The sequence below is a fragment of the Echiichthys vipera genome (genome assembly GCF_963691815.1).
Source record: "Echiichthys vipera genome assembly, chromosome: 9".
Lineage (NCBI taxonomy): Eukaryota > Metazoa > Chordata > Actinopteri > Perciformes > Trachinidae > Echiichthys > Echiichthys vipera.
Window position 1 is genome coordinate 22,189,585 of NC_139834.1, and position 14,371 is coordinate 22,203,955.

Sequence of the window (14,371 nt, forward strand, 5' to 3'; positions counted from 1 at the left end):
GTATTACAAAATGCTCCCAAGAGAGGTGAAATGTTATTCTCAAATGTATTCAAAAGTGAAGCGGTAGTAGATGAAGACTTAGGGGAAAAGATGGATAGACTCTAGATTTAAAGGCTGTATTCGAAACCGCCTACTAAACTAGGAGTACATACTGATTTTGCCAAAATATAGCATGCAGTATAAGGGCTGGGGTATAATTTAATACAAATATTTATCATCTTTTAATCGTATCATATTGTGATGAAATCATGTATTGAGATAGTGTGACACACAATTACATTGTCTTAATTGATAATAAGAACATACAAACACATTTTTTCTAAAATCTAATGTGAAATATTTTGAGTTGAGAGATTTTACTTCTTAATAAAATGAGAAAATACTCAATATCTGTTAAATATTAAATTTGTACAGGAGTATACAAGAAATAGGCTTTACCACATGGTTCTTTAATGTAGACTATTTATTCATTGAATTACCAGAGAACATGCTATACTGTGATACATATCGTTATCGAGATATGAATTAACCTTTATGGGGATAGAAGACTTTGACCATATCGTTCAGCTATGTAGTATTCAAACAAAATCAAAAAGTATGCATCAGACCAGCATACCCCACCTACAAAATGCTGGAGGTGGCTATTGTTTATGTCTGCTTTCTAAAACCGGAAACTTTCTAAGCCTGGCACACTGCAAAACAAGTCGATTTAACAGTTTCATTGCAGAGGCAGTTCTCAATACGACTAGTGTCTCTGAGGGTAATGACACATGCGACGGTATGTACAAAAACGATGACTGATGTCCATACAGTATCTCTCAGCCCAATAAGCTCAGAGGTACATTTTGCAAATGATTGAATGACATACTGTACATCCTAAATGTCTGTGTTTTTGATTGTTTGATTGTTTGATTGATGTTTGATGATTCTGAATCTGTAGTACAGATTCTTTCCTACAAACATTTAACCTTCGCCTGAACAAACTCTTGTCTGTGCTGCCCGATTGTTCCCCAGAGATCAACAAATGCAGCAGAGGATTCCCGGGACAGAAAGTGTCAGAATGTATCAACAGGTTGTCAGCAGTAACAGTAAAATGAGACTGGACAGTTGAAACCATGAGCAGCCCCCCTGGAAAGTATCCCTGGGAGTGCCAGCTAAGAGTTTAGTGAGTTATTAACAATGTGAAAGGTCAAGGTGGCTGGGGGAGCTTTGACCAAACAGGATACAAGGGATGGGACTGCTCAAGGTCATAAAGGAGGTGAGCACATGAATTATTGTCTGATTATTGACTGTTGATTATTTTTCAAACATTTAAAATGTCTGAAAATACACATTAACATGGATCCAACATAGTATTAGCAAAGATAAATCGACCTATTCGTGAAAAAACATTGATATGATATATTGATATAGGCTTACTGGCCTGTACTGTAGGTGCAGTGGGTACAGAAAGTATTCAGACCCACTTACATTTCTTACTCTTTGTTAATTTGCAGCCATTTGCTAGAATCAAATAAGTAGATTTTTTTCCTTATTAATGTATACAGCACCCATATGAAAGAATTTTTGCAAATGTATTAAAAAACAGAAACTGAAATATCACATGGTCATAAGTATTCAGACCCTTTGCTGTGACACATATTTTACTCAGGTGCTGTCCATTTCTTTTGATCATCCTTGAGATGGTTATACACCATCTTTGAATGGCTGCAAATTAACCAAGAGTGAAAGATTTAAGGGGTCTGAACACTTGTGAAGGTAGCCATTCACAGATACAGTGAAGCTTAAGGATTCACTGTGCCTTCTACATGTTTAACATTAAAACATGATGTATAAATATATGGTTATGTCTGTTATTCTTATCTTATAAGCTTGGTATGTCATGCACCTTAAAAATATTGTTTTACACTGTTATTGGAGGCTCAGTTTAATATGCAACTAAATGATATACAATATAAAATGTAGCAGGTGGTCCCTTCAGCTGAGGGGAAGTTGCAAATTGCCACGTAAAAACCTTAAAGTGTAACTCCAGCGAAAATGGATCCAATCAAATAAACCATCAAGAAAGTCAGACATGGCTAACACTGAGGAGCTTGGGGCGGAGCACTGAACCATCTAAAATAGCTTTTTTTTAACCACTAATATTGCTCAAAATAGCACCAAACCTCTGCAGTAGCACGATGAGAGTGCACCTTACACTGCTACAAGCCTAAGCAGCTGGCTACGTCCAAATTGATAGGCAGTCCATACAAGTGGACCAAATGCACTGGAGTTTAGTCCAATGAGGAAAGTATTGAACCGAACTCGAGGAGAAAAAACTGTCTCGATGGCTTATTTGATGTATATTCATGCAGAAAAAGACAGTGGGATCCATTTTCACCGGAAATACACATTAAGAAGATAACTAATGTAGTAATGTTGGGTTGGGTCCCCTGGCAACAGTGATAGGAACTGCTATCTAGCCTTTTGAGTGTTTACAAAACAAGAGTGAAATTTAACTTGGAGCGTGTTTACACCGCTGGTAATATGAGTCAGCTGTGAGAAGCACGACACATCACCAGTTACTGTATGTCTGTTTACGAGAATAAATGCAATGCTGTTTCCAGAATACATTCTTTGTTCAGTTTGACATTTTTATGTCTGTGTTTATTTGTGAGGCTGTCTCCAGTTATGTGGTGCATAAGTGGACTGTACGGACCTGTCTTTCTGCCCGGGCCGGCATACTGTTGCCGAAGATTCACACAGCTCTATATAAACACTCAGATCTCTCTCACTCAGCCACTGAAATAAATGACGACTCACATTACTGTGGATAAGATGTCCCTGTGTGAGAGCTGAGGACAGTTTGAATGTCTCTGTCCAGTATCATTATGAAACAGAAATAGTCTTAACACATTCCTGATGTCAAGCAGGTTCCTGCCTGAACAAGAAAAACATATTGAAGAACAAAAAGGGAAAGCATTCATGGTGACTAAATTCATCTCTGTGGGACTTTTCTCCCCTCATGAAGACTGTGACATTACTCTTTTAAAGTCTGTTTTTTGGGCATTTAGCCTGTTTAGCCTGAGGTGAGGACATGTAGCAAAGGTCCCCGGCTTCATTTGAGGATGTTGTGATTACACGGTTTGCATCTCAGATCCCTAAACTAGGTCACCAAGAAGACCCCCACTGTGCCATTAGATAGAAACCACATTTTTAACAAATTGTTTCCAAAATTATTATTAATCATTCCTTTCAACCCTGGTAAATAGATGGGGACTAAGTACGTCCTGGAAAGAATGAAAACAATCACATATTCATAAGAGATAAAACTAATGTCAGTGTTTTTAAGGGTTTAGAAATAGAAAAGGGACCTAATAATCATAGTATTTGCTTCCAAAAATGCACATACTTCAATAGAAACTTAATTTTGTCTTTACTTTTTCTTATTTATATAACTACTGTACCCCCCTCACAATCCAATGAAGTATCCTCACAAGTATTCAGTCTGTGTAACATCATATATACAAATTGTCTGAGAAATATGTGAAGCACAATAAGCACAACTAGTGTGATTCGGCCAAACTTCAAAGTCTCTACAGACACTGATACTGCGTCTAGATAAGCATGAAAAGAATCCATTTCCTGTGTTTACGTCTGCGGTTTTTCATCCTTTTTTTTAAAGAGAGAGAGAGAGAGAGAGAGAGAGAGAGAGAGAGAGAGAGAGAGAGAGAGAGAGAGAGAGAGAGAGAGAGAGAGAGAGAGAGAGAGAGAGAGAGAGAGAGCTGATATACAAAGATTCCCCACTGGATTACACAAACTACTTAAAATGGTTTTCCTGCTGCCCACACAAAGAGGAGCTGAGGGACAGACATGGATTTAGTTATTTTATCCCAAATGCATTAGGCTGGGCGACATGGACAATACCTTCTATCCCAATATAGGTCCTTTCATATCTCAATAACGAAATATATCACCATGCAGCATGGTTTCTGTTAATTCATTAAATAATCAGTCTATATTAAAAAAACACATGGTAAAGCCTATTTTTGTTTACTCCTGTGTGAATTAAATGCTTGACAAATCAAAAGTACCGACTGAAGAACTTTATTGCAAACTTGCAAGGATCCGAACCTTACGTGTTTTCCATATGACATAAATATTGCAGTAACGCAGTTCGGACCTTTGGTTTTTCGATATCGCCACAATAAACAATAAAGAAAAATATTTATGATTTATTTTATTTTTATATGTTTTATGGATGATTTTGAAAAAAACAGATTTATGTTTATCATGACAATCATGTTATCATGTTTCTATTTTTATATTTTTACCTTTTCATACCTTTATTATGACAGGACAGCCTGAGGATGACAGGAAAGAGTCTCATTCTGAAGCATTTAACGCATGATTTAAATCCTGCTCTACTCTTCGAAGAGAACATTTGGGCTGCTTAAAGCTCTGTGAAGAGGCCGACTTATAAATCCATGACTGTTACCTTCACATTTTACTTGTGCATCCTGCTGTGCCCTATTAGAGGACAAATCAGAGGAAGAATGAGTCCTTAATGGGATTTTTAATTACCTGGAACATTGATAAATACTGGCGGATCATTTTTAGATGCTGAGTAAATGAGGAGTCCAGGTTGGGAGATGATGCATCTCATCTCATCTCATCTCATCTCATCTCATCTCATGGGAGATGATGCATTTTAACCAAATAAAATTATTAGGTCAATTTGTCTCGACTCCAAGGGCGAGCAAAAGAGAATGATGACTTAATGTGAGTGCAGATTTTTTTTTCTCTATTATGAAGTATTTGAAAAGTATTTTAACAAATATAAAAACTAGAAATGTGCTCTATTTTGTCTATTAGACATTTTTCCTCGTATATTCCTGTGTTTCAGATCTCTCTTGTTTTACAAATATTTTACAAAACTTTCACATGCTGTAAGACCTAAAAAAAAAAAGAACAAAAATTGGAAACTTTTTTCATCCGTGCACATTTTTCCAGCAGGATGGACTCCCACAGTAACATCGGAGTCACAGCAGTTTGATGAACTGCTGTTTTCAGCCTGCTGCTCTGATGAGACATTCGCTGAGAATGACAACTTTCTGAATGACAACAGCTCTCGTGCCCTGACCAGGAAACACTGATAGTGACAGAAAACCATAAGCGTTTTGTAATTTGGAAGAAAATTCAATTGTGCACACACGTAACTCACACCAGGCACGGTGCAAAATGAGTCCTCTTATTAAATCAAATGCCTGTAATAGTTGAGATTCGTAAATGGTGCAGAAGCAACATGTTAAAAGTTTTTGCTTCGGTTGTGAATAACATCAGCAAATCTGTAAACTTAACTTTAAACATTATTTTAAGTAACTACAAACTAATTTCAATAAGGAATAATTAACATCAAGGAGGCACTAGCTCTAGTGTCTTTGCTAATGTTTGTGTTTTGTGTGAACCCATTTGAAAATGGTTAATCTCATCTTTTATCAATCAGTGGTTTAAATGTTTGACACAAAATATTACAATGTGGCATTACAAATAAGCACACATCTGATTTAAATCGGAGGAGCATGACCTTTGAATTTTCATATCTTGGGATCAATTCTTTGGATGTTTAATGCTAGTCAGTTAGCTTCCCAGATTGTTGCTGCCTCATACAACAGCCCAAAAAGAGATTTGAGATGAAAACTCACACAATTTCAGATCTTTACAGGTGGCCCAAAACATATAGGAACTCTTTTGAGCACTTATTGTGTAAATAATTTACCACCTGTGCTATTTTCAGCTCGGAAACCTTCAGTATGAAAAGAGAAAAGGTGATAAATTCCATCTTTGGAGTAAATGGATGTAGCCTACCTAACGTACCTTTTAGCCTAAAAGCTGCACCTTTAGACTAAAAGGTACAAAGAGTCCCGAAAGTTTTTATTCTCTATATCTGTGTCTTTTTCTGAGTGCAACACACCTGACACCCGAGCACAAGCACAAACCAGGTTACACGGAGGACGGACATAAACACAGGCTGAGTAGAGCTCCTGTACATGACCACTGAGGTACCGAGACGGGCAGACCGTATATTTAGTAGCTTCACAGGGATCAGCAAATCGGAGCTTGTGGAGGGCAAACACTAATCATGTCGGCCTTGATCAGCAGGATGGTTTGAAGGTGGCTGTAAAGTAGCAGTCAGGAGGCAGCGAGGCCTGTGTTTAAGTCGTTAAAAACACGTCAGAGAATTATGAATGAGCCGAGACTTTAAGGACATCTTTAAACTCATCCTGAGCGAGTTGACGTGTCTGTCACCGAGCGTGCGCGAGGCGTGTTATTATATCAAAGTGCGACTTAGCTTTCACTGACACACTTGTCTCATCTGTAATTAGGGCACAGTTGTGCTTAATGTAACTTACACCGGCAGATTTCATAACAAACAACCAGAAACGATCACTTAGATACAGGAAAAACACACAATTATGCTAATCAGATTTACATTTAGATGTATCATGTTGAATCCCTGTTTGAGTGCATTTGTCTTGGCTGAAAAAGACATTTTGATGCACTGAATGCCGAAACTAGGCAGGGAAATGATCAGTGTATGTATTGCTCAGGGAATAAAAATTAACACTTTGCAGTTGTCAAACCCATCAGAGTTAAACTCTTTGAACAGCTGTCTCACAGCTACAGCAGCTCAGTCAACCTGTCTACTTAAATTCGCAGAAGAGTTCTTATATCTTAGACATGTTGTCTGAACGCACATGCAGCCTATTTCATCACCAAAGAGACATAAATGAGCGTGTTCCATGTATAGGCGGGGTGATGATTTGTAGTTTTGCAACCTGGGCAGTTGAGCTGACTGTTGTGTATTTCCATTTCATCACCACGAACGGGACAGGACGTCTTTCTGCCCAGAGAAAAAGGATGCTCTGTTTAACCTGGTCCACACAGGAACAAGTACCCAAACATTGAGGTCACTCTTAAAACAGGAATAGTCGGGTTAATGGACTCTGGTTTCTACAACATGGCAAATATGCAGAAAACAGGGCGGGAAAATCACAGGTACACATGCGTGCAAACACACACACACACACACACACACACACACACACACACACACACACACACACACACACACACACACACACACACACACACACACACACACACACACACACACACACACACACACACACACACACACACACACACACACACACACACACACACACACAATCCTACAGGGGAGCTGGGCGGGCATTTTGAAATTCAGTTCCCTCTATGACATCCTTCCAGTCAGTGAGTGCCAAACAAAATCTACTTTATGTTCAACCGGGCACACCCTCTCTGCAGCCAAGGTGACAACACACACATTCAGAAACATCAGGATATGGAGGCTGAGATTCTCAACGGGCCAAAATAAAAGGAAAGCGTTGAACTTTTCCAAATCCGACAGCACTGGTGCCCAACATCACCTCCCTGACGCTATAGGATGGTTTCTCCTTCTGCGTGACTCAAATGCCAGTAAACAGGGATCCAGGAAGGAGGCGGATACAGTGGCTGTTTTGTGAACTCTGCCTCAGCCCTCCGTAACCTGAGACCTTCACTCCGACTCAAAACGGAGAGCAGCAGCCAGCGCAAGCTACAGGAGCTATGCTGTACTTCACAGTCAGAGTACATGCATGTTTCAACATAAAAGACCACTTGTCAGGACGTGATAAATAAATGACTGCAGCACTATATAAAAAAGGGACAGTGTTTTAACGGCCATGTTTTACATGAATGAATCATTCAAGATGTGTTTCTCAAAAAAAAGGCTCCTAGTAATAATTTTCATTTATTTCAATTTAGAAAAGCAGCTAAACTTGAATCAGGTCATAATTTTTTGCTTGATGAATAGCAAACCATTAGTCATTTATCAAACTTGTCAACTAAATTTCAAATCTATGAATTGAGTCTTACGACACCTAAGACACTTACGATGTTATTTAAGCTACTAAAGTCGGAGTAACATGAAGCATCTCGTCCTCCTCTGTCGTCTAACAGGGAGGCGTACGACAGGAAAGTGATGGATTATGAGTTGAACGCCAGGAAGCTGAAATGCCACACAACATCTAACACCTTTAGATGGGTCATTCAATATATAAGTACAAGCTCAGGACTGACAGAAGTATGCCAAAACTTCAAATTAATCTATTCAAGTGTCTAACAACTTTTAAACTATTAGTTACAATTACTGTATGCCATTTAAAACGGCAATCTTACTTAACTACACATTTTCAGAGAGTAAATGTTAAACTCTGAGAGCTACAGCTGGCACAAAAAGACAAAAACAGCATGGAAGTATAAGCATACAGACTGTCATATTACCATCTTCCTTTCTGCATGCTGTCATTCCCATTCATCACAACTGCAGCGGTGTGTGAAATAATCCAAAAGCAGTGACAGTAATCTACAGAGCTGCTCTTCCTACTCAGAGACTGGAGGACCAAAATGAAATCCATTTCTGCCCGGACAATCACTTGCGGCCGAACGAGTAAGGACAACCTTAAGCCAGCCGGATGAGCATTTGTCAAGTCCTCAGCTGAGCCGCACTTAGTCTTTGATTTGTTTTCCTCTTCTTCTCTCTTTGTGTCTCTGATTTACTGTGCTCTCTCTGCTTTCTGTCCCCGCTTCGCTGTCTCTGTTTGCTCTCTCCCTCTCGCAGTACCTCAAGTGTCGGGCGCTATGTTTGTCTGAGAGGGGCAGTGTGACCAAACATGAGGAGAGGTGAGAGAGGGAGAGAGAGAGAGAGGGAGAGAGAGAGAGAGAGAAAGAGAGAAAGAGAGAGAAGCCTCACAGTAAATCCAAGTGCAAATTTGTACTTTTTTTTCCACGCCTGCACACACACACACACACACACACACACACACACACACACACACACACACACACACACACACACACACACACACACACACACACACACACACACACACACACACACACACACACACACACACACACACACACACACACACACACACACACACACACACACAAACACACAGGACAATAACATGGTCATTATTAACCTACAATATAATAAAATGCCAAAAACAAACAACAAACAAGGAACATGATCCATGATACCAACAAGCCGTGCGCGTGTGTGTGTGTGTGTGTGTGTGTGTGTGTGTGTGTGTGTGTGTGTGCGCGTGTGTGTGTGTGTGTTCCCACATTTTGGGGATGTAAATCTGTCACATTACGAACATGGAGACAGAAAGCTGGTCCCCACAGAGTTATCATCACAATTTATGGGAATGGTTGAGGGTTAAGATTAAATCAGATCATCCAGGGAATTCCGGCAAGATGATGTCACATACTATGGCAAAAAGTAGTCTGTGTGTGTGTGTGTGTGTGTGTGTGTGTGTGTGTGTGTGTGTGTGTGTGTGTGTGTGTGTGTGTGTGTGTGTGTGTGTGTGTGTGTGCTGGTGCAGACTGAAGGGAGATGAAGATGAAGACAGAGAAGTCTCTGAAGTTTGTTGCCATCCATTCACTGTGTTTTGATTTTGGAGATAAACAGTAGAGGTGAGGGTATAAATAAACTTAAGTCACAAATTGAAAACTATTTGCATTCACTTGTGTGAGCTCTCTCAGTGACTGTCCAGGATACAATATTTGCACATGTCGATGTACTGGCATATACAGAACAGATACTGTAAAAACAAGATATCAAGAGCCAAATGGGACACTGAAAGGACTTTCTGCACATTTTCTGGTAAATGAGGTGTAATTCAGATCAATCCATTCTATTATTATGTACAAACTCTTTAATCAGGAGGGACTCAGACAGCTTCCCAGAAGGCTAACATGCCGTCTACAGTGATACAGTTACAAATTGTTTGATATGCTCAATGCTGTCCCTGCGGCAGGAAAACCACCATCTACCACTGCTTCACGCTTCTTGTCACAAGACTATTGTGACAATGAGAGCAAGCCAAAAATGAGAAGAGAAGGGACGAGAAGTGTCTGCCCTGAAGAAACAAAAGTAAATAATTCAAAATATATCTGAAAAAATGTCATTATTATTTACATTTAAACTGCTTACATACAGGTACAACACAGAACATCACAGGAAGTGGCGTGAATCAAAGGTAGAATGGTTGCACTACATATTCATATTTGTTATGGAGACCAAAAGTACTTTATCCTGAGTTTAAGTCCCTGGATATTTTGGGGATGGGAGTTGAAACTAGAGAAGAGATGGCTGAGGAGAGGAGGTGAAGAAAAAAATTAGGCGATGCTGTTTGGTGAAACATCATATTGACAGAAGCAAGATTGTGTTGTTCTTTGTATGTTCAAAGTTTTTTCATCAACAGGTTTGTATGATATCCATAGACTGCGCAAAAAATGGACGTAGCCTCTTGAAGTCCATTCTCTCAACTTACAATCGTCCTCGCCTATGGGAGCTGCCATCTTGTCAGACTTTGACTCCGCCTCATTTCCTGAGGGAGGGAGATACGTCCATCTGGCTGACGTAGACCTCTGAGGAGAAGGGAGGGCCAGCGGCTAACTGTCACTCAAGAGACCACAACCCTAATTATTCATAAACTTTAACCTTTCATAATCTGAAACCAGATTATTTTTGACATTTTAGCTTGATAAATGGCTTTGATTGCATTTATCATTTACATTTTCTGTCAGCCAACCAACTGATTAAAGGACTAATTGTTTTAGGACTAAAGGGCGCAGAAGGTATCATATTGTCATATTTAGAGGATACCCGGCCCTAATTGTGTGTCTGCATGGGCTGATGTGATGCACCAGTAAGAACAGAAGCTGTTTCTTACCCGGCAACAGAACAACTTATTCATTAGAATATATCTGAGAGTAGCATGACCTTTGCCTTGACTTCTGCAGTTGAGAACAAGCCTGAGGACAAACGTGTGTTGATGTTGTTGTTGTCATATACTGCAGCTATCATTGTTGTCCTCATGACCATGTTGTCCCCTTCCTCCCCCTCTCCTCCTCCAGGCTTTTAATGCACTGGCTCTATTGGGTGACAAGGCAAATATGCAAAGGGACAGAGAGGGAGAACAGGAGAAAAAAGTGGCATGTAGCGAGGCTGTGAGAGGAAAAAAATTGAGTTGTGTGTGTGACAGCATGTCTGTGGTATTAGGCTTGAGCAAAGTGAGCGTGTCCTCGCCAGAGGAGAGAAGCTGTTGATTCAACTGGTCCCAGCCAAGGCCGTGTCGCCCTTGTCCTCATCTCGCTCTCCCAAAATCCCCTTCTCGTTCAGTCTCCCTCTCTCTCCCCCTCTCTCTCCTTCACTCATACATTATAAACGGGATGTTTTACTTAATCCCAAATCTCTGCCCATCCTCCTTTGCGTCTTTGTCTGGGCGTCATTGTGAATTACAATCTGCAAAGGCTGTCCTAGTTAAAAATAAATGTTTAACAAAAATAAATCCATGAAATTCTCTCTCTCTATCTATGTGTGTGTGTGTGTGTGTGTGTGTGCGTGTGTGTGTCCTTAAAAAAAGTGTTCACCCAGGCAGAGGATGACAATCTCCTCACTGTGAAACACACTGATTTAGGTTCAGGTGAGGATCACAGCTTAAATAAAAATGAAAACACTACTGTATGTTGCTCCAAAACAGTCTTACATACTAGCTAGATGCACTGAAGCTGTTTGCACTACATAGCTAGAAACGGTTCAAACACTACAGCTAGATTGAAAATAATTAAGAGAATTTGAAGTTTAGGAAAATCTGTATCATTTAAATGGTCAAAATGTAAGAACTATTTAGGAGCGTCACATATTTCCAGCACTCACTGCAAAGCGAAGCAGCTTGGAAAGCCTGGATTGTAAAATCTAATTATCTGACACCACACACAGAATAAAACATACCATAAGAAGTATTTGCAGGTAGTGTTTGGTCTGTCATCTTTCTATTTATCCCCACTGTGAATGTCTGTGCAACATTAACAGCTCCAGGCGTCTAAAACCAGCCAATAAAACAAGCCTGCTGCTCTGAATGTAACACTGGATTTACTGTATTTTGAGGCAGCACTGTCAATGTTGGACTGTCTCAGAGTGGATTTAAAAAGGGTGGGTGTGTGTGTGTGTGTGTGTGTGTGTGTGTGTGTGTGTGTGTGTGTGTGTGTGTGTGTGTGTGTGTGTGTGTGTGTGTTCATGAGTCGGTGTACTTTATTACAATAGCCTTAATGGAACAGAGTGTTTAGAAGCTGCTAATCCCAGCCAGTGATGGAAACAAACACACCTCGAGCCTCGGCCTGCTATTTTCGCCTCTAGCATCCTCAGCACTTCAAGAATGCATCGACCCGAACTCTGGCTTAGGCAGCCAGCACCTCATTACCATTCTGTAAAGCAGTTAACATAGCGTGGGATGCATTTCCTCCAGTGAGCATGCAGGAGTCTATGCTGGGCTGCACAGGAAGTTCATATAATTGACATTTTTATGAGCAATTGGCTGCTTCAGTTTTTCTTAAATGGAGTGCGTGGGATGCAGGCATGCTTCTGCTGATAAAGAGGCATTTCAAGAGCTTGGATCTCATACAAGAGGACACCTAAGAAACTGCTGTAGATTTCAGAAGTTCACTTGACTTCCTCGTTTGCTCTCGCAATAATTACTATGGTCACTAGAGGGTGCTGCCTAGCAACAAATGTAAATAAAGGTCATAATAATCTGCTTACACAATCAACCTATACGCCATTTGTTTTGGGGAGCACGTCTGATACTACAGTTAAGATAAAGACAGTTTTATTCTCAAGAAAAGTCTGATGTAAAAACTTAGCATCGTGGCACAGAGAAGCTGCAACCCAAACTACTGAAGGCTAGCTATTTTGTTCATTTTTACAGCAACAGGTCTTGTTACTGTTCAACTAGAAAGCATCATTAGATAGCTATGCTACTACTGCTTGGCATGGCAACATATCAGTAAAGCTAAAAGCTCAAATTCAGTAACCTGGTACAGTGTACCATCTGAAGAAAAAGAAAAGATATGAAAAGAATTTGGCTGTAAGTCAATCTGAAAAATACTAACCACAAGCTTTTCATTCCTGGCTGTTTGTGTTTTGTGATCTGTAATCAGTGGTCAGTGAACAAGGAAAAACTGGCAAACAACCGTAGAATTTCTCTGCTGTAACAGTGCACTTAGCTGTATCCACATTGGTTTTCACCCAAGCAGCAACCACCACAGCCGCTCCTTCCAGTGTCAATCCAGTGTGTACGATGCTGTACCAGTAATAACTACTAGATGCTGGCTCCAAAACCTCTATGTGGGGAGGTCAAAAGGTTACATTTCTTTCTACAAGTCAATAAAAGCTGAGATCCCATTGGCTTATTTCCCTTTTTATGTTGTATTTTTGTTGCAATTTTAAAATTATCATCAAGGTATATTTTGGTGTGTGTTGACAGGTGTCTGAACATTTCAGTTGCAACAGGTACAGCTACACTACAATAAAAAAGCATCCCGATGAAGAAGCTGTACACGTACTCACCCCCCCCCCCCCACCCCCCCCCCCCCCTTTGCAGAGGTGCGGACAGGCACGGCACGAATGTCATCATCATGGCAGTGACGCCCATGTGACATACAAAACTGTTAAGTATTCCATTGGGAGCTAATATTATACCACACCGATGGTAAACCCAGTATGGGCACAACAGTGAGCTACGGGAAAACTTAAAACAGTCAGGGTCTTTTGACAGACTGACCCAGAAGATCCAGACCGCCTGATCCAACACTTGCTTTACAGCGACAGCTCTGGGTCGAGAGAGACAAATCGACCCAGTGGGGGAGTGACGGAAATGCGTCTATTTTGGACATCCAACCTACTGTTTGACCCTCTCACAGCCTGCTCTGGAGCTGACCCTGTTATAAATCACCGTGAGCTGTTCGGGGTCACTCTGAATGACCTGTGAGGCTGGCTGGATTTTTTTTAAACATATTGTTCTCGCAGAGATGTGTGCGCCTGTGAAGGTGTCGGACTGAAATATGACTCCTACAGTAGCCGGGTGGACAACAACACAGATAGGCAAGCATGACAGGAAACTGGGACACTGATTAAATAAGAATAAAGACAACCTAGCGACCAAAAGAAAAAGAGGACATACACTAGACGTTCCTATTCATACTGATATTCCCATAACATGCAATAGTAAATGAAAAACCAACTACAGTAATCCCTAAGAAAAGTAGTCAGTCCATTGCCTTGACCCAGTTCTGGCGTGGTGGCGAGGTCTTATGGTAATTTATGTTTGACTCATTCAGTGCATGTTCCTTAGGCAGGTTCTAATGCCTTGACTCCCATATGATTCACATGTAACCCTGGCCTTGAATGTCAGGTCGCAGTAGGTCTGGAGAAAAAGTTGTTGCCCACGTCACTAAC

At 40.5% G+C, this 14,371-nt stretch overlaps 1 protein-coding gene across 1 annotated transcript in view; it reads right to left on the reverse strand.

Annotated features, from left to right (window-relative positions):
- LOC310952076 (pleckstrin homology domain-containing family G member 4B-like) overlaps nt 1-8,663 on the reverse strand; it is a 28,449-nt gene extending 19,786 nt beyond the window's left edge. Inside the window, exon 1 of the mRNA XM_083920562.1 lies at nt 8,347-8,663. Within this exon, the coding sequence (XP_083776688.1) occupies nt 8,347-8,349 (3 nt within the window). The 5' untranslated portion in view covers nt 8,350-8,663. The remainder of the gene's footprint in view (nt 1-8,346) is intronic.
- Nucleotides 8,664-14,371: the final 5,708 nt, after the last annotated feature.